The sequence below is a fragment of the Aythya fuligula genome, chromosome 9 (genome assembly GCF_009819795.1).
Source record: "Aythya fuligula isolate bAytFul2 chromosome 9, bAytFul2.pri, whole genome shotgun sequence".
In the NCBI taxonomy this organism is placed as follows: Eukaryota; Metazoa; Chordata; class Aves; order Anseriformes; family Anatidae; genus Aythya; species Aythya fuligula.
The window spans coordinates 12,726,398-12,753,017 of NC_045567.1; the positions used below are offsets into that span (position 1 = coordinate 12,726,398).

The 26,620-nt window shown below is 50.4% G+C and overlaps 1 protein-coding gene across 1 annotated transcript in view; it reads right to left on the bottom strand.

The window, feature by feature from the left end:
• Positions 1-503: 503 nt before the first annotated feature.
• The window catches only part of GPC1 (glypican 1), a 188,539-nt gene continuing 162,422 nt past the window's right edge, over positions 504-26,620 (bottom strand). Inside the window, exons 4-9 of the mRNA XM_032192909.1 lie at positions 9,077-9,242; positions 5,030-5,160; positions 2,995-3,114; positions 2,291-2,424; positions 1,283-1,458; positions 504-813 (exon numbers count right to left, since the gene is read on the bottom strand). Of these exons, the coding sequence (XP_032048800.1) occupies positions 596-813; positions 1,283-1,458; positions 2,291-2,424; positions 2,995-3,114; positions 5,030-5,160; positions 9,077-9,242 (945 nt within the window). The 3' untranslated portion in view covers positions 504-595. The remainder of the gene's footprint in view (positions 814-1,282; positions 1,459-2,290; positions 2,425-2,994; positions 3,115-5,029; positions 5,161-9,076; positions 9,243-26,620) is intronic.

Consider the following 26,620-nt stretch of genomic DNA (forward strand, 5'->3'; position numbering starts at 1 on the left):
CGCGTACACAGATGGAAGAGAAGGGTCACCTCTGCCTGTTGCAGAAGTACAGAAGGAAACCCCAAAACAGTCCCTGAACGCAGCACTTGAGCAGTGCTGTGACCTCAGACCCTCCGCGTTACGCAGCGGTGATGTTCTCAGCCCCCGGCGTGCTTTATGCAGCAGTGTGTTAAGCAGTGCTCTGGCCAGCGGCTGGGTAACAAGATCAGGGAAATTGCATATTCCACTGCGGGCAGCAAAAGAGCTGCCCTCTGAGGGGCTGGCTGGGTTTCCCCAAGAGCCCCCTCTGCAAAGGTTTGTTTCAGCCCCAAGAGCCAGTCTGTGGCAATAACAAAATTCAAACAATGAGGTATGGAAAGAAGGGCCCAGCACTGGGGAAGAGACCAAGAAAGAAGAAAATAGCTCGAGCACTGCCAGAAATAGCAAACAACTGAAACCTTTTTCTCCTCCCACTTTTTTTTTTTTTTTCATTTTCTTTTTTCTTTTTTTTTTTTTTTTTTTGCCAAGGTGAATTAATTATGTCCTTTTGTTGGTTGGTTGGTTTTGGCAAAGTGAAGCCCTCAGACGCAGTCTTTTTCCCGGCTGTGCTAGTGAGTTACCGCCACAAGTGCTGCACAGCGATGAAAGCCACTGAAAGGAAGAGGAGGAAGGTAGAAGGCAAAGATCTGCTGCTGGCCCCACTGATGCCGTGTCCAGACTGCTTAGGAATAGCGTGCGTTTCTGGCTGCCTGGTGCTGGGGCTCTTAGAAAGTCTTTTGCCACAGACGTCATCAGGACAGCTGTCACCACTGCCAGAGCCACTCATGTCATCACCTGTGGGGAGACAACAAGGGGGTGAGCCCAGCCTGCCCTCCTGCTGGTGATGGCCCTGTCTCCTCCTTGTGCCCCTGCGCCACTCTGCCTAGGTGGTGTCTAAGAGCTAGTGTAAGCTGTCCACATGGAAAGGAGCGAACCCTTGTGGACTTGTCCCACCCCACCAAACAGCGAAAGAGTGACACTGGCCACAGCAGGGACAAAGGACAGCTTCAGAGAGCTTTTGGAGCAGATCGGAGCAGTGGCCTCATCAGCGAGGCTAGGCTGAGCCTGGGGAGAGCACCCAAGGTTTCAGCACGGTGCTGAGAGCCCTGGCCACCCTGCAGCAAGTCGGATGCACTCAGACAAGACCCTCTGCAGCCCGGAGCCAGAAGCCAGGTCACGGTGACACCTCCCTGCTGCGGGTGTGCATGAGGGCTGCGGGCTGCCGGGACGGACTGCTCAGCCCTGGTCCAGTTCTGCTACTCACTCGCGTCTTGGAAATCCACGTCATTCCCGATGTTAGCGTTGCCCAGACGGTTTGTCATGATCTTTAGCTGCATGATTTGCTGGCGAATGGTCATGTCTGGCTTGGTGATGTCCACCTCCACCTCCGGGTTGTTAATCTGGTTAGCTAAGCCGTCCCCCATCACTTCAGGCAGGTAACTGCGGAGGAAGGTGACAGGTTTAGATGTCTGCGCCCAGCTAAGCTCAGCTCTCCCCACTACAGACACCCGTGATAACGCAGCCTCTTTGAAGCACAAAGAAGCTGCAGTCAGTGGCGTCAGCTTGTCTGACAGCCTCAGGCAGGGGAAGGAGACTGAATGCCTGTGCCTGCTGCAAGCTGAGCAGGAGGGGCTCTGCATCTGGCCACACTAAGGCTATGGAGAGTAAAGTCCATGCAGGAAGGCTCTCATGTTTACGACGATGCAGCCAGCTCTAGGGATGGCCAAGCTCTGCTGCCATCTGCCTGCTCTGGTTAAATGACTGGCACCTGGGATGACCGAATCCCTGTGCCCCACGAAGACCAGACAGGTCCCCAGGGAGGCTTCAGAGAACTGGAAACTGTTGGCCAGCAAACAGCACTGCGCTGCTCACTCCTGCAGTGCTGACCTGCTCCATGAGGACTATGGGGAGGTGCAGCAGCTGCCCATCTTCCCTTGCAGCCATTCCTAACCATCAGTCATGGGTGAGGGGTGTTTCTGCAGCTGCTGGATGTCACCTGGGTGCCTCCTCTGCTGAGGTGGCAGCATTGCAGAGCAGGCATGGTTAAAGACCTGCATGCAATTCTCAGTAACAGCCCTAGAGTTTGGGAGGCAAATCCAGCCCTTCTGTCTTACAATTGCATGCAGTATTGCAAAATTGCTCAATTAGTACAAAACTACTTAGTCATTTTTTGGCAAAAGCATCTTGATGCTTAACCCTTCAACACATAGCAAAATAAACCTTAAACCCTGTGTCTCCCAGTGCTGTTCTGGCACCCTGACCCTCTCCATACCTGCCCTTGGTCATCCCATTCCAACACTTGTCATCCGATGCTGAGCTGGCCATTACTCTTTTGCTGCACAGGACGCTGGGCAGGGTGACCCAGTACGACTTGAGAGCTGTCAGATTCCCTTTGGCATCTAAAACCTATAAAGAAAGAGGATGCTCAAGGCCAGGAGTGCCCCATGGTTGTTAGAAGGACAAAGATTCTGGCTATGTTTTCATCTTACCACATGGCCATCACATAGTGATGTCTTTTCATCACATAGTCTGTTTTTATGCTGACAGTGAAGTGTCACCAACTTTCCCCTACAGACCAGCCCTCAACCCAAGCACCCAGGACCAACGGTTACATGCCAAGGACTGTTCTGGTACTGCAGACTTGACCAGGAGAAGATCATTTTCTAGATCACGAGGGTAATGCCAAGAAGCAGCCTTAGTGGCAGCCAGCTGAGGTCTGCCAGGGTGGGATGTGCTGATGTCTATGATGGAGGAGCCTCTGAAATGTGGGACCATAGCAGCTCACACAGCCCATCACCCACAGAACCCAAATCCCCCACAGAGCGGTTGGTGCTCTCACAACAACAAAGCCTCGGGTCCCAGAAACACAAAGGGACTGCTCTCCACACAGCCAGGGCCCTGTGGTCCAGCAGTCCAGGCTGGATGCAGCTTGCAAGCATGGCCACCCTGACACACCAGCGGGGAAGACAAACTCACCAGCATCTCCAGTGCTACTGCAGAGGATTTTGCTTCTAATGCGACCTTCCCCCGCCTTTTCTTGTCCTCACTGCTGGAGCCTTTTGTGCTGATTTTGGGATTTCCACAGCCTTGGAAAACCTGAAAAACAAACCAAACTCTCTACTCCATGCTCTGAAACTATTTACTTAATTAATTAGCACTCCACAGTACTTATTATTATTATTATTATTATTATTATTATTATTATTATTATTATTATTATTATTATTATTATTATTATTATTATTAAAGTATAATCATCTTTCCTACTTGGAAGATCCCTAAGATTCTGGTTTAGTTTCTGGTCAGGTTACTCTTGTGCCAAGACTTGTTCTCAACACACTGTAACTGTTTTTAGTTACCACAGTCAGGCAAAATGTTCAGAAAAACAACAAAAACTAGCATGTTTTTGGATGAGTCACTAATGTTGATATTAAATTACATCCAGCAATTTCATCTATTCCTATGATGATTTACAAATAAAATTTTGGGAAGTCTTAGAAGAACAAGATGGGAGTTGCTCACACCAGTGGCGTGAGCTTTAAGACTGCAGAGCACGTGAGCTGCTCTGATCCGGATACAGACCGAGGTGGGACCACCCCAAGGACTCCTGCAACAGGCGAGCACACTTCAGCGATCTGATACCCCCTCAGACCAGGAGAGCGCTGTGTGAGGAGGTGTCCACATCTGTCAGGCTGGATGTTTCAAGGCCAAATGAGGATGATGGACTGATTTATCTGTTAACTTCGGGTACTTCCTGTCATCCTAATGCCAGCCCAGTCACCATTTGTAGCCAAAGGAGAGCAGAAGCCTGGGCTAACCCTGAGCTCACCTGACAATACTCTTTATCTGATCATCATTTTGCCATACTCAAAGCCAGAGCCCGCAGCTGCAGCAGCTTGCAGCTGCAGAGCTCTGTTGCCAGTGCCACCAGCAAAGGCTGCCACATTCCCCTGGTCACCAGATCTTACTGAGAAGTTTATCAAATACGTTTGGTTGCTCTGGTTAGGCTAGACTATTCTTACCCCCTTTCGATTTTATCAGATCTACTCTAAGTCCCTCGGAAACACCTTTATTTGCAGATGATGTCATCACGGACTTGCTTTTATGTGGACAACCTTAGTCTCGCCTAACAATGAGAGAAGGAACATGGCCTTTCATGTTAGAAAAGAAACATAAATGAGCACTTAGATGCATGCTCCTGTTAGTCTGTGATGCGTGCCAGTGAATTCCTGCTTGGCTAAGCAATATTTTTGGCCCTTCCCTTCTCCAAGATCCAGTTAGGGCCTGCCCCACACCTTTCATCTGCATCTTTGCCCTAACTGTGGGATAGCTGCAGGATCTGGGGAATGCCTGGGCAAAATCAGAAGCCCTGGAGGGCTGTTTTTGTTCCCAAAGCTTCTCTCACCTGCAGCTATCAAAATGATTGTGGTTAAGTGGATAAATATACTAAAAATAGAAGACCAACACAAGAAAGCTTCACGATATGCTTCTTGAAAGCCAGGTGAGCATCAGGAGAGCCTGTTTTGTATTCTCCAGATGGACTGCCAGATTGCAGCTCTGTCCCACAGATCCAACCTGATAGCCTAGTGTTTCTATTGCACAACATCACCCCAAGGCAGGCTGAAGCAGCTGCCTTCTGTCACTAGCGTAAGGAGGACTGTGCACTTTCTCTAACTGCCTCAGCTCAGCCAAAATAATTCAAGGCTCTTCAGACACAGATGCATCTGAGAGCAAATGCACCATGCCTCCCACAGTCCTTGCATATGCAGTCCCACCTGCACGTCTGTACCTAAAGGCAGCTGGCTGCGGCAGGGAGCAGCATTTGGAAATACCTGAGAAGGTTTTTGTCTGTGTAAGACAGTGGTTTGCTATCATTAAAAGAGCAGGGATTTTATCTCTCTCTTTCATCCTTCATCTCCTTTAATTCAGTTGAACACTGAGTGCAAAAAACATTTGGTCCTGACGGTTACACATGGTATATCCTCAGCCAGGCCCAGGCACACACTCTTACCTTGGCTGTGATTGAATCTTTGTTTTCTTGCAAGTTAGAAATAGCTTCAGAGATCCTCATGTGAATAGTCCCTATTACCGTGTCTACGTTGTATGGTCCATCAATCCGATCAGCCACTACGACCAGGGAATCTAGTGAAATAAGACAGAGACATCCTCTCTCAGACAAACCAAGTTAAAGCTCATGCTCATTGTGGGTGGGGCAGGCCCCTTGGCAGGCTTGCTGGAAGCCATCTCTCCATTTTCACTACTGCCCAAGCCTATGCTCCTTTTGCTCTGGAACAGGACTGATCGCAGAGGGGCTCGCTGCTTCCCAGCACGCAGGTAGAGCCATCCTCAGTAGCAGAGGACCAGCAGTCATCTCCTGAAAATGGCAAATCCAGCCTGTGCTCATACAAAGTGAGAAACATTTCTGGGGGTGCTGCAGAAAGGAAAAAGGGAAAATTGATGCAGAACTATAAAGTAATACATAGCTGTACTTGGACCTAACCCTCCTAACTCACAGCATGTCTTCAGCTAAGTCGACAGAAAGTGCCAAAGGTGTCCAGCAGGAGTTAAAGAGGACCTTAGGACAGGACCCAAATTGTTTTTAGATACCTGAAGTAGGATCTTAACCAGGTCTAACTTTGTGAGTCAAAAAATTTAATTCTGAAAGCCACTGCTAAGCTGCTACTGCCTCTGTTTTCTACCATGTCTGCTTTAGTAGCCCTGAGGCCAGACCATGCATAAGCTTCATCAGGATTTAGGGACCTGGCGTTCAGTTACTTGTGACCTCCGATGGCTCCAGTGTGGTCTGCATCCCCTAGGGGACACCAGAAGCTTCCTGGCAGGACAAGGGATCTTGCAGAGCACAGGGGTGGTCCATGCTCATTTAGAGAAGGAAGTGTTTCATGTTCCTGTGGCCTCTCCATATGGAAAAAACACCTGTGACAGCTTCATGTTGATTTTTCTTTTCTGCACAAAAAGGGTCAATTCTCAGGGTCTACGTTGGAGAACTGTGTAGTATGTAAATGAAGTCATTCATTAGGAGTGATTAATTTTCTGTCCTAAATCCTTATACCTTACCCATCAGCCTGGCATGAGGCTGTCATTGCAGATGGTGTGATGCTGCAGAAAGCTTATTCAGCACGAGTCCATTCTGCTGATATTGTCCACAAGCAATGAGACCACCAGGTGAATTACACCCAGCAGTTCAAGAGCGTACCAGTAAAATGTGTCCTTCATCCTACAGCGTCCCACAGTGTGTAGGTGCCACGTATGACAACACTTTGAAGCACCGAGGCTTCCCTCTGGGCTGCACAGCAGATTTCCTGTGAGCAGGAGTCTGGCCAGCCAGGCCACTAAGAGGGACCAACACACCACTTCAAACTTGCTAGGAAAGTGTTCGGTCACTGTCCTGTGCAAGGCAGCAGGACTTGTCCAGAAAACCCCAAGTGACCTTCCATGAGGTCTAGGTGATGTTGTGCAGAAGCACTGGGTCCACCCTGGAAATATTATACCAACAAGGAAGGCCTGATCCTGAGCCCAGCGCTGCCAGTGGAACAGCATGCACAATCCTCACAAATATTTTCTCTTTGCTATTCCATGTCTGATGTTTGCACCCTGACAGCTCTCAGAGAACGACCAGACTGTGCAAGTACTAGAGACAGGACAGCACAAATGCACAGAAGATACCAGATCATGCCCACAGAGCTCACAGCCTGTGCTCAGGTCCATAATGTGGGATTTAACAACATGCACAGACTGGGAACAGTATGTATTTACTTTCAGCACTTAAAAAAAAAAAAAAAAAGGTTTTGCCCATTAGCTTGAGTAAGAATGGAAACAAGGGCCAGAGTTCCTGAGTTAATATACTCTCTTTTCTTGCAACACAGTCTTATGGCAGTACTGATTTCTAAAGCTAAATGTGCCATACAAGGCAGAAATGTCTTTTGTATGCTGGGTAATACCATCTCCTGCACCATTAAAGAGCTTGCAGTCTAACTCTGCTGCCACTCTGGACTTGTGGTGTCATCTTCAAGACTATATTTTTTCAGACAATTTTAGCCTGAAGATGTGCTAAGCTTGAAATACAGACATTTAAATCAAAGGCTGCATCCTCAGATTAGTGATAGATTATATTTGACCACATACTGTAAGGACTTCCTTTAGTTTGACTGGCCCTAATTTGCCAAATTGAAGGAGTAACGCTATCTAGTTAACAAAGTCCTCTCCAGCTACGTGGAAGTGCCTAATGGTGCAGAATGGACAATGCCAGTGAGCTTCTACCTTTGCCTGCATGTCTTGCTCCAGTCTTTGATCAAACTATGACATTGAAAGGTACAGCTGCCATTTGTAAGAAGCTCCAATTTCCTCCTAGCCATCAGCTCCTGACAAGACCGGTGTCTCTTGGGCAAGAGGAACCCACAATAATTGCAAAACGCGCCCAGAATTGGCTCCCTGTCCATCAGCGAGAGCGGTACCTTGACCTTGCAGGAGATGGGCAGTCACCCTGCCAGGAGAGCACTGACAGGTAACAACTGGCTTGCTCTGGTCCAAAAGGCCAAAGCTTAATCAAAATCCTGGTATAAAGCCCCAGGGGAAGGGAATATTCCTCCCCCTCTTTTACAGCAGGCTCCCAAGCTGCTCTCACGGGGAGCACGAGCAATTAGCTGCAGTGCATCGCCCTTTGGTTCGTTAGCCCCTAGCAGGGGGCAGGCAGCTGGCCAATGCACCTCCCTCAGTAAGTGCCCTGGCCTCTGTTTGCAGCAGTTTGATCTTTAGTGTGCCGTGTCCCTGGGGAGGTAGGTGACACTCCTTGAGCTTCAGCGGGACTCTCCCTGTCAGCACCACCACACCTCAGTCCCCAGCCCGCCCACGGGGTTGCAGCTGGCTGCTGGAGCTGGCGTCCCAATGGCCTGGCAGTGGGCACCAAAAAGGGGAAAGGCCAAGCCTGAAGCTGATCTGCCCTGCTGCTGCAAACTGTGAGCCCAGACCGTCACACCAAGGCTCCCTTGGTCTCAGATCACTCTGGGTCAGAATGTATAACCAGGGAGAGAAATGGGAGCTTCCTGGGCACACAAGGAGCAGTGAGAGCTTTACTAATGCAAACAACCTCCCTGATGGCCTGCAGCTGGGAAAGGACGTGCTGTAACACCGTCACACCACTTTCTAAATGCAGACCCTTGCCAGCCTTAAACCACAAACTCCAGCTCTGCAAAGCCACTCTTGACAGTTGTTCACTTTTAGACCAGAGGCCACAGCCTCTGGAAAAGCAGCTGAATGATACGCAAGGTCTTCTTGAAGGAGGCACTCAAGTTTGTTCAGGCAATGCAGAACTTTTTATGGAAATGCCTGGTAGAAATTCTCTGGTCTGTGTTGCACGGGAGATCAGATCACAGCAGCACAGCGATATTTCTGCCTTTAAACTCAATGAAATGGACACCTCTATACACATACAACCCACTGAGCTGTGTGACCAAACAGAAGAGAAATGAGCTCTTTTCTCATTTAAAATACAAGTCTAATTTTCCCATTCCTCATGTGACCTTAGTCCCTCCCTCCCATGCACATAAGAGGCCTCTTTCCATTTAGCAGTAATTCTGATCCCTTTGCTCTCCACCCATGGAAAAAGTTTATGGCTTCACGTTTCCAGATGACCTCCCAAAGAGGGCTGCCCAGAGCTTCCCATGTGCTCTCAGAAATGGTCTCATATGGATGAGGAGGCAGCTTGGACAGTGTGGCAGCAGGACGTGTCCCTGAGCCTCACTATTTGGGAGGGAAGGACAAGTTAGTTGAATGCTGTGTGTAGGCAACCCCTAACAAAGATAGAGAAGATGAAAATGCCTGAACTCTTTGGTAGCCATACCAGTGTCACTTTCTGATGGTCTTAAAGCCCAGCAAAATGTCCTGCAATAGCTTCTAGACTTTGGATCATGGGCAGAGAAACAGAAGTGTAAGAGCCTTCTTGAGTGCTTCCAATGGCACTTTCTTTACTTGCCAAACGCTACCTCAGAGAGTTCAAGAGGCGCCACCAGAGGTGGCTGTGCTGTGGCTAAGGCCTCCTTACCCATCAGGTACTTCCACTCGGTGTTGAGGTCCGCCTGGTTGGCCAGGCAGCCCTTCACGACGTTCAGGCAGTAGTTGTTGCACGGCTTCACGCTGGACATGCCCCGGCAGTGCGGGCAGTACATCAGCTTCATGATGGCGCGGGTGCACTCGTGGCTGAGGGATACCTGGGGGAGACGAATCACAGTCAGAAACACTGGCAGGCGAGGGGGAGAAGGCGTTGCTCCAAAAGGCAGTGTGGCTTCCCAGGTGTGTGGCCCTGGGAAGGCTGAGTCCCCTCTCACCACCTCTCCTTCCCCCCACCCGCCCTCGGTGTCACCCCTCACTGGAGGGATGGGACCTCAGAGTCCTGCTGGGGAAAAACAGGGAAAAACTGTAAGTGGGCACCATCATTTTTCACTGTAACAGGAAAAAACTGTTAATTAGGCACCATCCCCCTTCCAGGCCAGGCCTGCCCCCCAGCAGACAAAAAGGGAACAAGCACAAGACTGAAACCAAAGAGCCCCTTCAGATTCATCACCACAGCTGAGGGACACGGGGCTCGGCAGCACTGGGCCCCAGCACGCCATCACACCACGTTTAAAGGCTGAGCACTGTGGTGGTGAGGTCAGGCTTGTGCTAACTGAGCCCGTCCCTCCCGGTGCTGTGACCGCAGGCTCTGGCTGTGTGACCCTGCCACGTGCCCAGTGTGAGCCGTGCCCTCCCTGCAGGATGGATGCTGCTGCAGGTGCAGGTGTCCCACCACAAACCGCAGCTCCGGGCTCCCGGTGGAAGCACAGCAGGGGCCAGGACGTGAAAAGTTCTCAGCTGGCATCTTTGGAAAGGAGGATGGTGTTGGAGAAAGATTTGAACAATTGCAAAACCATGGGGAATTCTGGAACTGCCTGCTGTTGAGAGCACTTGACACTGGAGAGAGATTGCTCTCTGGAAGCATCTGAGGAGCTGCAGGAGCCAGTGAAGTGGGCCAGCACACGGTGTGAGCAGTCTGTAGAGCCCGCACGTGCAGCCGATGCTCTTCAGGGGTAACTCTGGGGGCGGCTGCTGCTGCAGGGCTGGGAACAGCCCCTGACCTCTTCACTGACTGTGACAGATACTCAAACACAGCCTTTCAAGCTTCTTCTGGAAGAAGAAATTCTGGGAAGAAAAATCCAGTTCCTAGGCTGAGAGAGAAACCCCTGCAGAGTTCCCCCTCCCCTCAGCTGCCTGTGGTGCAGCACCTCACCTCCAGCCAGCCTCAGACGAGAGAGGTGGCACGGTGCTGGGCTTTGTCTGGCAGGAATGCACTAAGAGAGCCTCGTGGGGACCTTTTGGGAACCAGGCTAAGACTTTCTGGGTCTCGCAGAGAGAACCCACACTCGGAACACTTCACCACCAGCACGCACCCTGAGACGCTTTGGGCTGAACACAGCCCTCCTCCTGCGCGGCCTGACGGAAACACCGAGTGAGCCCAGGCCGTGCTCTGCTTTCCGGGAGCGCTTTCTGCTGCGTTTCTGGGCCAGTTCCCACCAGCAGCTGGTGGTGGCTGCGGTGTGGCCGTGCCGCCAGGAGATGGAGGCTTCGTCCCACAGAAGCCAGCAGGGCCGCACGCATCGCAGCCAGCACTGAGGGAGGAGGCAGCACCAGGGCCCCATGATGCGTGGGGACAGCCGGGCAGAGGGACAGGCGAACAGAACAGCCTCAGGGCTGTTCTTGGCTCGGGGTGTAAATAGCCGCGACTGAACAGTACCCAAAAAGGCAGCAGGTCTGAATGCACTGACTGCTAACACACTCAGTGGTGAAGACCTTCCGAAAGCAGAATGTTTACATATAAAGCAGGAGGTGCAGCTAGGAAAGGAGCTGCAAGCTCTCCCTCCGCAGCATGAAGATGTCCTGAAGACAACTTTGTCTCGCTGTTTTACAGGCACCCCCCTCTCAGCCTGGCGAAGCGTGCCCTGGGACCTGCCATGTCCCATCTGGGCACCCAGATGAGATGGGGACTGTCAGCAGGGGCAATGGGAAACCTTTGGGAGGTGGCCGGCTGGGTTGGATGCTGCCATGTTCGTGCCTGTCCTGGGTGAGTGGTGGCACCGCGAGGCCTTGTGATGTGCAGGAGGCTGACCCACTTGGGCTTGGAAGCAGGACAGTGGGGTTGCTCGCTGCCCACCAAGGATTCCCCTCTGGGCAGGTGAAGGCTGGCCGTCCAGCAGTGGAGAGGAAAGCCACCAATATTTAGAAAACAAAGCTACTCAGTGCCCGGCCAGATCCCACGGGGGACCGAGACAGAGATAAGTGACAGATCGTGGCTCAGAAAAGCATCTACACCACGCTTGGCTTTAAAGCACTGTGTAAACCCAGCAGCTGTACTGGTGCTACTCACGTGAATGCAGTGAGGCTGTACTGAAACGAAGTGTGCAGTGCACCCAGCAGGCTTTTCACTGGCATTTCTGCTTGCAGGATTTACTCTTTTATTCATTTATTTATCTATGTATGTATGTATTTATTTATTTATTATTTATTTTTTCCCAACAAAACAGAGAGGACCTTTGCAACTGGAGGGCAGCGCTACCTCGTCCACTGGTGAGTGCCACAGGAGGGACAGTAATTAACCAGGGTCACCCGAGCCCTGCCATTATCCAAAGGGCCTGCCTGTCACTGTCCCAAGGTGGCTTTGCCTCCTGGAGGACAGGGGAGGGCCGCACTGCCCCAGGCATGGGGGCACTGTGGTGCCTGGGAGAGGTGGCTCTGTCCCTGCAGCCTGTCCCCTGGGCCAAACAGGCCACATGTCTGCACAACTGCTGCTCTGCTGAACCTGGCAGGGGCCAAGTGTTCAACTTAACCTCGTGGCAGAAATGATAAGTGTCAATTTTCGCAGGTGGAAGAGGCCGGGCTCCGTGCCCTTTCTCCAAAGAATTACTCAAGCCACCTATGTTTGCAGCAGCACTCCTTTTTCATAGGTGGACTGCAGAGGTGAACTGAAAACAAAGGGATGAGAGGGCACAAGGAGGAATTTCAGAGCATTTTCAGCATGTTTCGCTTGGCTGGAGCTCAGCTCCCCATCATTCCCCACAGCCCAGCCCATGGACTTTTGCTCCACACAGAGGAGAGGAGAGGGAGGGGATGGGGCTCCCAGAGCTCCTCCTGGCACTGACCCTGCACCGTCCCTCTGTGGGTCTTGGAGCATGTTTTGGAATAGAGCCCTTCACAGCTCTTTAGTCCCTGTTGAAGTAAACTCCCATTTTTTTTTCAGGTAGCACCTCACCCACAACAGACACAAGTACAGCTGCCCTGATAGAGACCTTCCCAGGGAAGGGTGGGTATTAATTTCCCTTGGCCACTGCTACCAGAGCATTGCTAGTTCAGCTGATGTGCTCTTGGAGAGCTAGAATGGAAAGCCCATTGGTGTAGGATGTCCAAAGTGCTTCTCTGTCTCTTGGCCCTAACCAAGAGCCCGTTCACCTTTCCCTGAAACTGCTACAGAGCAGCACAGACAAAGGAGCCAACACAACAAGAGGAAAAAATCCAAAATAAAGGACCCCACCCACCAACACCCTCATACTCTAAGACACTCCCTTGTTCTGTTTTTTTCCTAAAGCCTTCAAAAGGCCCTAAAACATTCTGACCACCCCCCTGCTCAGCAGCTAACAACCTGCTGCCGAGCCCCTCTGCCCTTCCAGCCCTGCAATAACCGATGGATCAATCAGCGACGTCCTCTGTGCAGCACAGGTGGCCTGGAAGCAGCAGTGTGCGAACTCTTGCAGATGAAGTGAAAGCTAACATCGTGTGTTCATCGTTAATGAGCTGGCACAGCGTGATGACAGGACATGACAGCAGTTGCTTTCTCTGAGTACTATTGGTCTGGCCCAGCCTGTGACTTCTGGGGGTGCCTGACTGAGCTCCCACCAGGGCCGCTGTCACTACAAGGGGGCTTTCATTAGGGCACTTTGGGAAACACCAAGTCGTCAGGACTCAAACTTTCCCTAATAGCAGCTAGCAAGTCAGGCAGGAAAACCAGCAATGCCACCTCAGTGCAAGCCCAGCCCTGACATCCCTCCCTCATCTCGCAGCTGGCAGAAGGGCCTGCACGGCTCTGCTCCCTGCCTGGCCACAGCACAGAGCTGCAGAGGATGCTGCTTGGTGCAGACCTGCTCCGTGTGACTTAGAATCTAAGAGAAGAATCAAAGAGGGACTCTTCGGTGTCAGTGGTGGATGTTTTCCTTAAGTTTCCTGGTGGGAAGGCCTAATTAAAAGACCTGCTTATAAATTGGCTAAAACACATGATGCCTGCAAACAAAAAGCAAGTGTAAGTTGACCACCTACTCCTACCAAGAATCAGCTGAGAGGCCCAATGTCTTACGTCTTTGTGGTGCCATTACTCAAACTGTTCACCTCCACAGAAACCAGGCCCACCCACAGCAGCTTAAGACAGTCCACCCAGCCGGCCCCAGGCAGCCAGGATCCCATCTCCTGCATCTTCTGATTCATGCCAGTGCGTTTACTAAACATGCTGCACATCTTGATATACACGTATTAGAGCTCATCTTACACAGACATGATTTCCAACTGCAGGGTCTCAGTAACAACCTTGCTTCTCCATGCTGACATGGCTCTCCTTTAGCTTCAGTGGCACCTATAGTCCCGTCTTAGGTCAGTGACCTAGAAACTGCATAAAGATGTCAGGAAGAAATGCACAATACATTTGAGAAGCCATTTACCAAGGATCTGAAAAAAGAACATTACTGAGAGATATGGCTTGGAGCCAGGGCACTCCTCATTCAGTTGTCAGAGATATAAATAAATATGCCAAACAAAGCTAAGCCCAACTTAAAAATACATTTTTCCTATGTCATTGCTCAGTTAAAATCTGTGTACTGTATTCTGATCCCAATGACATCAGTGGGTGCAGTCCCTGAAAGCCTAAGCCCAGTGATGAAGTGATAAGGAAAAACTAATATAATTTCTAAGAAATACCCAAAATGGGGGACAACTTGGTATTGAGCAATGACTCATTTTAATTAAAGCTACTTTACAGCTGGGGATACAGTAGTTGATTTGAGTAGCAATGAGCTAATGCGACGGGAACAGGTGGCTGCTTCATAAAAAGCACCGTTTCACCATCGGCACTGACATTTCAAGGAGCTTGTCATCAGGTATTATCCTGCGACTGCGGCTCGCATCGAGAGCCCAGCTCTGTGCTTTTCCATGGCTACTTTCCAAAGCCTGATGTTCCCATGCGTGGTAGATGGAGCCACCCGAGCAGATGTGAATTGCCGGAGGCAAGCACTTCGCCAGAGCAAAAAATCTCCGCAGACTCCCTCGTATCATGTCTGGGGTGGGAGGGGAGCTCGTGGGTTTGCACGGCTCGTGGCACCACCGCACGGCGCAGCCGCTGAGCTGGGACTCACCGCGCGACTGTTCGGCACCGGCGCTTGCGGAAGAGCCAGCAGGGAATGAGCACATGTGGAGATAATACGACAGAAAATTGAGAACACGTCGTCCTCAGCATTCAAAGTGGCATTTGTTTCCCTCATTTTTCCTCCTCCTGAGCAATGTTTAAATCAATTACAGCAAAATTAATGACTTTTGCAAGCAATTTGTTGAGAGGATAGGCTGGGGGATTAGTCCCAGGCTGGGTTCCCTGCAACCACAACAGACAATTTAGAAAACATTCAGCCTGGAAGGCTCCTGACCAAAAAGGCCCCTGCCAGGTAGTTTACTAATATGCTTCCAAGGCATTATTCTTGACGTCAGGAGGGGGTTCTTCACAGAGAGGGTGGTTGCACACTGGAACAGGCTCCCCAGGGAAGTGGTCACTGCACCAAGCCTGTCTGAATTTAAGAAGAGATTGGACTGTGAACTTAGGCACATGGTCTGAACTTTTGGGTAGACCTGTGCGGTGTCAAGAGTTGGACTTGATGATCCTTAAGGGTCCCTTCCAACTCAGGATATTCTATGATTCTATGATTCTATGATTCAAGGCAGAGAATCACAGAAATGCAGGGAGCTGAGGGACGAGCAGTCACCTACTCTGTCTCCTGGCACTGAGACATGCTCAAGGAGAACTGAGCTGTCCTTACTATTACCTAAAACATACATCCAGGATAAACTTTTGAAGGGAAGACGCAGGTGAGGCGAAACTACTTGTAGAATGGGAGAAAGAGCTCAACCACGTGAGGCTCTCCTGCATCAACACTGGAGGCACCGAAAACACCTGAGTGCAGACAACTCTTGGATCTGCCAAGGCCTTGGTCTCTGTGGGATGCACAACTGGGAAGCACTCTGGCTGAAATGGCTAGATTTTTCCAGAGCACAGGAAAAAGCCTTCTTATCCTTCCTCTGAGCCTTAAAAGAACAGCTCAAACTTGTGTTTTTCATGTTCAGTCCAAGTCACCCATCTTTGCACAAATACACATGCTCATAGATACTAAAAGCATCTATGTAAATATGTAAAAAACATGTTACAAAACATGTAAAGCATGTTTTACAGAGCCATGGGATACTCCTCTTGGAACCCCACCATCACCTGTTCTTTTCCCAGTGAATCACTCACCCAGGCTATCTGTTCATTTTCCAAACAACATCGCCTGGTTTGTAGATATCTCAGTGTAAGGTTTGGTGCAAGCTACACGGGGTGTGAAAGCACGGCGCAATTCCTCCTGGCACAGAACTGGACTGCTCTAAAACTATCACAGTGGAAGGTTTTTTTCACCCTTAGTAACTGGAGCCTCATAGGACAGGTCACAGAGAAGAACAGAGAGATGCAAAGAAAAGCCGTGTTTTCTGCTGTTACCTTAATGCCTATGGCTTGGAAAATATTTGAGGGTAACACCCTCACAAAAGGGCCTGTTGAAGTAATGATAGAAGCCTTAAATTTTAATGCATTACCATGTCTTTCTTTCTTTTTTTTTTTTTTTTTTTTTTTTTTAACAAAGTCTTTCTTTTTTAGCTAAAAGCTGCTACACCTTCAATCCAAAACACATTTCTTTATGCAAGCCAATTATTTTCTGTGAAGGTGCCTGGAAAGACCAAAGAACGAAGTTTGGGATGCAGAGCGGATGGCCCCGGGCACAAGTGACAACGAGGTGCTGGTGCCGGGACAAGCTCTGTATCATCACATCCAGGATTTTTGGATCGAGCATTGATCCTCCCTCCCACTCCCCAGCTTTCTGAGTTCTGGAGAAAGGCTGAAGGAAGCTGCAGGCACCTGGAAGGCCACTTCAGCAGCGGCAGCGTCACGCTGCTACCCCCAGCACGAGCAGAGCAGGCCTGGCTCTGGCCAGCTGCAAGGGGTGAGCCCAGCTCTGCTGCTCCTGCAGCCCCTGGTAAAGCTCCTTGTGTGCCCATGAGGAGGTAGGCAGCTTCTTCAGCACCCAGAACCTGTGGCCAAGCTGCAGATGCTTTTGAAATGTTGGCTTCAATCAAGGGAAAGAAAAAAAAAAGCAAAACAAAAACAAACAAAAATCCCCACCCAAATCCTTTCTCCTTTTGAAGTCTGGCTTAGAAGCAAATGAGAACCTGCAGCTGAGCTGCAATGTGATGGGACTCCTTGGCCTTCGAGGGCCTTTAAGTACATCTGAAAGGTATTTAACACCAATAAATGAAGCGCAGCTCTTGCTGCTATTTTCCTACCCCCCTCTCCCATTGCATGTTCAGCCCCAGGCTGCTGGGAGCCATCTGTGCCTTGCTTCCCCAGGAGCCAGGGTCAGGTAGGGGGGAGAGATCTGAGGATGAAGAGAGGCCTGGGTGATAAATACAGTGGGTGCAGGCAGGTTGACTGATGGAAGGAGAAGACCAAGCCAGCCCATAACGCCTCTGGCGGAGGTGTAGCTCTCTCGGCCCTCTCCCCTTGAAACATTTTGCCCCAGGGAGCTCCCTGCAGAGCGGGGTGCTGTCGGTGCTCACCATGTGGGATCAGGTCCCAGCCTGTCGTGTCCCTTCCCAGCCCTCTCTGCCCAGGAGCAGCACAGGTCTGAGGTACGCACACAGGCACATGGACCTGCAGCACCAGGCTGTTGTTCTGACACGACGTGGGGATGGTTGAGGAGAATACAAAATACCTCCAGAAACGTCAAATATATGACAAAAAGTGCCTGCACTAACTCACAGGTGTGTTTTTCCAGGTAGAATATCTGACTGTCTGAATGGCCATTTTGACCTCCAGAAACACCAATTGAACCCAGCAACATCGGGCAGCTTGGGTTCCCAAACCTACCGATGCTTTAAAGCCAGCAGCTTAGAGGCAGCTTTCTAAACCTGAGGCAGGTGCATGTCCTGACAGCCAGTGGGAGAACGCACCTAGAGCCGGATGCCTCCGCAGCAAGTTTACCGCTGTTCTTGTTCACTGCATGTTTTTAAAACTCACCCATCGACCTGTAGTTTTACAAACTGCGAGAACAGCTCCTGACATGGGGCTGGGATCAGAGCGGGCTCTGCTCCCCGTCCTTTGGAGGAGGCCTCAGGGGCTGAAGGCAGGCGGCTCCATGGGCAGCTGAGTTTGTGGCACCCTTGCCCACTTTCCTGAGGGGTATTTTAAAGGCAACCCATGGAAGTAAGGGAAGTTTTTTATTGCCAGCTGAAACAACAACAACAACAACAACAACAACAACAACAACAACAAACCCCACACACATTCTGGAGTAATATTTAAGAGAAATTAGGTCAACTCTTCAATTCACAGATCTGGCTGTGTGCACTGGGAAGGTTGTTCAGAGCCACTCGAATTACTCCAAACCCCTCAGCCTGAATTGTACTGCTGGGATAAGGTTGTCAGCATGAAAAAACGCAGCTACAAAGAAATGGCGAGCAGGGGAGCAGGTGCTGCCAAGCGTGCCAGTGGCAGAGCCCAGCAGCACGCTACGCAACCACGGCCCTCGCTTCTGTTCCACGAAGGGCACCTGGAGGACGGGTCTGTGGCCGCCTGGCTCCGTGACGGGGGCTGCCTGCAACGTGGCAACTACGAGCTGGGAAGCATTTCATTTTCAGTCTTTCCAAGGAAGGACTCTTGAGCACTGTGATCAAAACAAGCAGGGGGGTGCTGCGGGTTCTGTTTCCAGGTGTGCAAGCTGGAAACTGGGGCCTGGCTGCTGTGTGCACAGGGCTGTAAGCACCCAGCTCACCTGTGCAGGAGCAGCCTTGGCTCCCTCCTTCACATGGTCAGCAGCTGCCTTGAGCATATTTGTGCCAGTCCTGATATAATTAGCACCTCGGTGTGTGTTAAATGAACCAAGGTTTCCCATCTTTTAGAATAAAACTCTGTAAGGAACAGCTGCAGGGCTGACAAATATGATTCTTTCGAAGTCTAATGAATTGTATAATCACTTCAGTCATTATCTCCCTTACACAAATGCACACCAATCAGTCCATGGAGCACGGTGAGTTCTGAGCTTCACCAAGTCCATCACTCAAGATGCATCAACCGTGCTTCCAAAAACTCTTTCAGGGATCCCAAAGCAAACAGTCGGGCTGGGGTGCAGCAGCAGGGCAGAGATGACCCTGCAGGTAGTGACCCTCATGCTTTTCCTCGCTGCGATCAGCTCAGCACAGGGTGAGGGATGCGGAAGATAAAGACTGGTGCCAAAGCTGTGCCCTTCGCGCTCCAGTGGACCAGAGCTGGTGCTGAGCCTGAGGACAGACAGACTGCCTGGCTTCTTCCCAGCTCAGGACAGAAGCGAGGCCAGCCCAGCAGCCAAATGGCCATTTTGCAAACTCAAAAAAAAAAAAAAAGAAAAAAGGAAAGAAACGAAGGCTAGAGCAACCCAAACGGAGGCAGCTGATTGGGGAGCAGTCAGTCCCAGCCCCACTGCAGCCAGCATCACGGCACCTCCTGCGAGCAGCAATGATGACTCCCAGCCCCAGCAGGCAGCACGGTTCACGGGGAAACCAGAGCAGAGGACAGGAGCTGCAGCCACCTGGGAGGATGCAGGCCTTGGGGTTCCTGCCCAGTGCTCCCCTTTGTCCAGACACTAAAATGAGTGGAAGACTGATGAGGTTAGATGGCTGGCTGCCACGCTCCTCTCCCTCTGGAGAAAAATACTGCAAGCCACTGCTGCCTGTTCAACACACTCCCTTCTCCTTCCACCTGACGCAGTGATTTCCAGCTGGTACAATTTTCAATCCTTTGAAAACCTTATTCAATTGATTTTAACCACCAGATACGTATGGGAGACGAGTACCTGTTTGCCTGCGCCATTTCTATTATATCCGGAACACCTACAGGCTTTTATCTCTGAAGGTTTGTGATTTAAATGTAACACAGGATAGAAATACTGGAAAGCACCACCTGAGAAACATAAGGTCTGATGTTCAACACCGTGTGCACCCCATGCAGCTCCATCTGAATCTGCCCAAACAAATCCCGACTTCCTTGCACAACTCTCCCCAGCTTTACAGGCAGCAGTGCTGGAAGAGAGCAGCGGGCTCCGAGCGGTGTCGGTGGGTCTGCGGCTGAGCCAGGCTGGTTGAAGCACAGAGGGACCTGCTGGCGGGCTGCTCCCTCAGGCAGGCACGGCCTGTTTCTGCGGAGCCCTGTGAAATCGTTCTGGGAAAGGGACATTAGGCTTCTGGGTTTGCAGAGGGATCTGGCTGACTGGGACTTACATCTGAGACATGTTAAGCCATGCAATCCCAGTTACCCACCGCCCAGGGAGGAGGGCTCTCCAAGGACATGGGAGGCTTCCTCAGAGGCAGCCCTGACCTCAGTGGGGAAAGGCAGAGGTTTGGGCAGGAGGACTGAGTACAGAACCGGTCCCCGAAGTGTAGCAGCTTATTTCAGCCTGTAGTGCAAGATGCTGTTCGCAGGCAGAGGCATCTGAAGTACCACAGGCTTCCCAGCCACAGGGATTTCAGTCCTCCTCTTCTTGAACACAGCCAGATCCGCCAAGGCTGCCCGTGGCGTTTCCCATCCTATGACTTGCTGCTGGGTCTGGAGGAGCACAAACTCTTAGCACAATCACTGACCAGCTCGTTTGCAGGAAACTCAAAAATCAGTGGTTTGCAATGACAGTATGGAGAAAAAAAATAAATATTTTTAATCTAAAATGATTCTCGTTCTGGAAAACTGCAATATCTTTATCCAGACCCCTGACAGTCAAAAGGCAGGAAACGAATCCCCCTCCCAGGAGCTGCTTCCCCTCCAGCTCCTTGGCTAGGATGTGATTTCTCAGCGTGCAGCTGAGGCACTCCTCCTCCCTGCTCCAGGTTCCTGCTGGAGGTGGCTGCATCCCATGGGCAGCAGCAGGCTCTGTCAATTGTTTGTACCTGGCTGGGACAAGCTGCATGCCACCTCTGTCCCCTCTGGGGATGCCAGCACCCACGGGCCCTGCTGCTCTCCTCTGCCTGCACCCCACGCGAAGATCCTGCAGGGTTCTGTCTCATCACCCTTTATCTTTTAAGGTCCAAGGCTGAACTGGATGAACAGCGTCTTACTAAGACCTGCAGAGCTGTCTATAGCACAGGTACTGCAGTCTGAACGGGGGAGGCTTATTAAATCCCAGGAGAGCAACAGATGATCTCTCTGAAGGGAATGATACCTCCCCTGGTGAAAGCAGGTCCCAGGAGAGAGCTTCTGGCTCTACAAAGCAGCACGTCAGCTGGAGAGCGAATTTACTTTGGCTTCTAATGGCTCCTTGGGGCTAAGACAGTCTCTGCACAATGGTATCCTGCCGCTGAGTGCCATAACACAAAAACACACCTCTGCCATGCAAGAAACGAACAGCCCCAGAGCAAGAGGTGGGACACCGCTCCGTGAGAAGGAAATAATAAATATTGCCACTTGCTGATGCTCCACCACGGGACAACATTCTCAGAACATTTATGTACAAACAGTAAGCCAGCTGGGCTTTATTGTCTTTTCTGGATCAAGGGGAGGGCACTTCTTATAAATATGTAACTTTATTAAAAAAGTGAAAGCCTTTAGGTGAAATAAAGTATTACTTATGGTTGTATGTACTTGTTGCCGATGCTCTGAATAAAGATAAGCCACTGAAAGGATGGAGATGTGTCACTGTGCAGATGGGACAGGAATTCACTGCACTCAAGCTGTTTTAGCAAAGTGATTTCATATCTGTGGGAAAGAGATTATATTCTTCACTTCATTTTTATTCTGATCAATTTTATGGCTAATTCACCCAAAAAGCAACTGCAAGCTCAAAGGCAGAAACCAACTATGTCCTGCCAACCTATGAAAAACCCAAGATACGAACAACAGCCACAGCCTTAAAGGACAGGAATACCAGGGATGACCATATTGTCTTTGTTAAATTATTGACTTGTTGGAAGTGTAAAGCATATTTGGATAATCATTATTTTCCGTATGCATCCAGCACACCCATTTAACGATTAAAAACACTTCTAAAAATTCTATTTTGGGGCCTTTTTAATTGGAATTCAATTTTGTTCCAAGTGTAGCTTGACCTACCATGTGTTTAAAAATTACTCATATGGTAAATAGGAAATCTGCCACTTACCTTATACCAACATAAAAGTTTAAAAAAGGAGACTGAAATATATGGCGAGACACAGCATTGCTTAAATAAAACTGTACTGATAGACGACTTCCATCAGTAAAATGAAATACAGGATTTAGTGAAAAAGCTTATAATTAGTAAAGAAAATCATCATACTTTGTTTCAACCTTGAAGGAAAAGTTGCCTTCTTTAAGAACATCTTCTTAGGAAAATAAATGCAAACAACTCTTAAAACTGATGATTGACATAAGCTGGGGAAGGGCCTGGGACACAAGTGCTGTGAGGAGCAGCTGAGGGAGCTGGGGGCGTTTGGTCTGAAGAAGAGGAGGCTCAGGGGAGGCCTCATTGCTCTCTGCAACTGCCTGAAAGGAAGCTGTGGGGAGCTGGGGGTCGGCCTCTTCTCACAGGTAACCAGTGATAGGACCTGGGAACGGCCTCAAGTTGTGCCAGGGGAGGTTCAGGGTGGAAATGAGGAGACATTTCTGCTCAGAAAGAGCAGTCAGGCACTGGGACGGGTTGCCCAGGGAGGTGGTGGAGTCACCATCCCTGGGGGTGTTCAAGGCAAGGCTGGATGTGGTGCTTGGGGACAGGGTTCAGTGGTGACAGTGGTGGTAGGGGGGTGGTTGGACTAGAGGTCTTGAAGGGCTTTTCCAACCTTAGTGATTCTATGATTCAATGAGCATTATTGCTTCACTTTTTCCACACTCTGACCCAACATTTGCAGGGTGTCCAGGTCTCCAAGGGGAAGTTGAGGTGTCCAGACCACCGGACATCTTCTGACGTGGGGAGCAGCTCTCCTCCCTGCCCTTGGTGCAGCCCCTGCTCCCACGTTGAGATGCAGGAGGCCAGTAATGACCCACATGCAGCCTCACTAAAATTTGGGGTGCCCTGCTGAAAATGAGATCACCTCTGCTACCTGTCCCCACGGCACTTTGTGCAGAAGTCCTGACATAAGACTTAGATATCTGGGCTATACTGTGAGAGCAACAGATAACAAAAGCAGACAGGATCCTCCTGTTCATCATGGTGCATCTCTCCAAAGACTTTCTGCCTTGGTTTAAGGGGTTATCTCCCAACCACTGCCATTTTTACTGTCTCAGCTTTGCTTCCCCTCCAGCCTTATCTCAGTGCACCTGCACCCCATATGTCACAGGAGCACAGATTCATGCTCTCGTCGCTGAACTTGACGATCACTCGAACTAAGTGTGGGGTCCCTGGGGAAGCAGCTGGCAGCCAGCGAGCCACCCAGCACAAGGCCTTCACCTGTCCAAAGGAAGCTCCGTGTCGCAGCAAATGGTGGTTTGGGACAGGTGCCAATCACACAACGAAAAAAAAGAATCCTAAACAAAACGGGGGTATTTTGTCTGCCTTGCCCCAGCAGGCAGTGGAGGCACGCAGCGCTGGGGGATCTCCTTACTCTGTGTGCCCTTCACCAGGGATTCTGTGGCTGCTGCTGTTTTGGTAGCTGCCTCTCCATGCAGACCATGAAAAATGAATTCCTGTTTTGTAACCGAAGGGAAAACCTGCACCAGGGGCTAACAGACTAGCTACAGAAACACGCAACCCGAATGCGGTCACAAAGATGCCGCCCCAACACCCCCACCCATCATGGCACAGCAGCACAGCCGAGCCCTGCTCCGAGCACATCCATCCCCGTGCTGGCTGCCCCGTGAGGGCTGCTGAGAGCAGCCCCAGCTGCCTGCGTGCCCGGCCCCCTCCCGCAGCCGCTGTGCAGATGGCAGAGCTTCCGCTGCTGTCAGCGTGGGGCCAGGTTGGTGGCAGGAACCACAGCATTAAAAGCTTTAGATCTTGGTGTCGGAGCCTGGAGTTCGTCAGGGTGACTTTGCCTTAAAAGCCAGGACGGCAGTAAAGATGAAAAACGCTCTTGCCATTTTCCCTCCTGCTGCCCCCCATCTCTTCATCCCCCGCTGCCAGCCCCCAGCAGCCCCGCTCGCAGGCAGTGTGCGCACACGGGCCTGCAGCCACGGCTTCCTATCAGCCCGGGGAAGGGAGGCTGAGGAAGAAGAGCCCCTGGGGCAAGGAGGAGAGGCAGCAGAGATTAAAGAAATGTCACAGAATCCTGCCTGTCTTTCCGTCTGGGCAGACTCTTCCCCGTTTTACAACGTGTGGCCAACAGCTTCAGTCTTTCAATGGGATGACGGCCTCTGCAGTATTCTGCTTGAGGACCTGGGCTACTGGTAGGATGCAGGTGACAAACACTGACATGAAACCGCCTGAGCTGCTGAAACCAGGAGGACTGCAGAGGGATCTGTTTCAGATGGAGCTGGCATGTGGGAAAACACCCACATGAGCATTCAGCCTCCCTGTCCCCACCATCCGCCGGGCAGGTATCTCCTGAGAGCGTCTGACCCTCTGAAGACAATGCGCAATGTGCACTTGCAGCAACTGTCTGCAGCGCAGCCTCCCTGGCTGCTGAAGAAACACTTTCCTGATCTTAGAGCATTTTATTCCTTGCTGAGGGCAAGCTGCATGCCAAGGATGTCATTTACTAGAAATCAGTGGCTTTTCTGAGATTTGCAACTATACACGCAAATAAAAACTAATTAATCTATTTTTTTTTTCAGAAGCACAAAGCTGGATAATTTATTTCTGTATGTCCACTTCAACAGGCTGTCCCCAGACTTCTTGACCAAAATGCCAGTGCTCTGTGAGAAGTTTCAGCTCAAAGAGTTATTTTTAGAGAACACTGCCAGCTGCCAGGAAAGTCTGATCCCAGCCTCTGATCTTGCAAGCTTTCGCTGAATGTCATAAATATAAAGCAAGATGAAAAATGACTAAAATCAAAGCCCCAGTTGCAGATCCTGTTCGGGTGAAGAGGATGCTCTGCGGCTGCGCTTGCAGGCTGAGCGGGGACAGCTTCTCCCTTTGGGGAGGGCAGAGCCGCTCTCGGCTGCGCAGGGGCTCTGAATCGGGGCAATGAGACAAATAGCTACGAGGTAAAATTTGGAACTTGTCATCAGGACAAAAAGAAGGAAAATTCGTACTTACTGACAGGGGATTTACTGAAAATCCCTCAAAAGACAGCACTCATGCCCTATATCTCGTGCAGGCATTTGGCCATTCACAAAAATCAACCCGTGTGTCAGCCACAGCGCTGCACTCCAGTTGGCACTGGTTTAAGTCCACATCAGGTGAGAGAAAGTGGGTAAATCAGGCTTTTTATTTCAGACATGGCTGAGGGCCACCGGGGCAGGCACAAAATGAATTTCCCACCTCAGCATTCTCATCCCCCATTGCCTTAAGTAAACCCATTCCTGAAGACAGGGAAGATGGGCCGGTTTTGGCCTTCATTACAAAATGAGCTCTGAGGTTTCCTGACTCAGTTCCTGCAGACTGTGTTACAACAGCAACCTGCTGGGTTAACTGCAAGCCCAGGGAGTGCTGCTGCGAGAGGAACAGCCAGGAGGAACAGGGTGGGATGCCTTGGGAGAGCAGGGAGGCAGAAGGAAGAGGAACGTCTGCCCTTTGCTCTGTCCATGCGCCATATGGTAGGTGAGCCAAGAAGGATTCAGAAAAAGAGAGCCAGAATTGAAATTCTACAAAAATTCTGCGTAGGAACTGGGGGACGAGACACTGGAGAGCAGTCATGAGGAGAGGGATCCGGTGTTTATGGTTGATAGCAAGCTGGACATGAGCCAGCAGTGTGTCCTGGCAGCCAGGGGGGCCAACCCTACCCTGGGGTGCATCAAGCATGGCAGTGCCAGTCGGTCGAGAGAGGTGATTGTCCCGCTCTGCTCTGTGCTGGTCTGGCCTCACCTTGAGCACTGTGTGCAGTTCTGGGCAGCACAGTACAACAAGGATGTAAAACTGCTGGAGAGCATCCAGAGGAGGGTTATAAGGATGGTGAAGGGCCTAGAGGGGAAGATATACAAGGAGCGGCTGAGGGCACTGGGCCTGTTCAGCCTGGAAAAGAGGAGGCTGAGGGGGGACCTCATCGTGGTCTACAACTTCCTCGCGAGGGGGAGTGGAGAGGCAGGTGCTGATCTATTCACCTTAGTCACCAGTGCTAGGACTAACGGGAATGGTGTCAAGCTGACGCAGGGGAGGTTCAGGCTGGACATCAGGAAGAGGTTCTTCACCAATATACTCTGCACATCCATACCTTGGGTCCTTCCCTTCCACTGACACCAAGACTGCAGTTGCCCTACCAGTCTGCTTTACCCACCGCACCTGGCAAAAGGCAGCGACGCATGGCAAGCTGGAATGCTCTCTGTCATTCAGAGCATTTATGAAAAATGTTTTACTTTGGTCTCTCTGAAATTACACCATTCTCCTCTTTTATCTGTCTTAAGTGTCAGGAGAGTGTGATGTTAATGAGATGTACAAAGGCTGTTGGGTAGCTGAACGGTTTTATAGTCCCACATTGATAAATTAAAGCATTTGTCACTGTTACTACATTAATGTTTCTTCCTGAGATCAAAGTCTGGATTTGCTGCATCAAATAGTACCGTCCTCTGCTACACATTACCTTGCAAGGAAATTAATTGTGATTCCATATTTTTACATTCACAGTTTAATCACACCCTGGTTCTCATACCTGCTGACTGCCATCGCCACATGCAGTATGCAGTCATTTTTTAGTATGGATTTTCTCTTTGCTACTTGTGTGAAATGCCTGAATATGTTGTTTCAGGACAATCACCTTCTAGCTATGAAAGGCTGCTTCTGCAGTAAAGAATATAGACAATTTTCCTCCTCCTGAAACCCTGGATTCAGCCACATTAATTTACATTTATATAGCACCTTTCATCCCTGAAGATCCCAGTACACTCTTCAGACTCACCCTTTCTGTACACAGAGGCTGTACGAATATACACGGCTACAGAAACAGCCAAAGGAATCCTGTCACCAGCCACCGAGACACATCTCTCTGCACGTATTCCCAGCACACTCTTGGCAAGCCAGTTCTGCATACCCTACATCATATCTCCATCAAGGAGAAAACTAAGGCAGTGTGATTTAGAGGCATGTCATTTCCCTGCCAGGGAAACGCGAGGAATCTGGGCAAGCAACGAAACAGCTTTTCAGCCTGGGCGACTGACATCTCCTTGGCACTCTGCCACACAGGTTAAAATGAGGTAAAG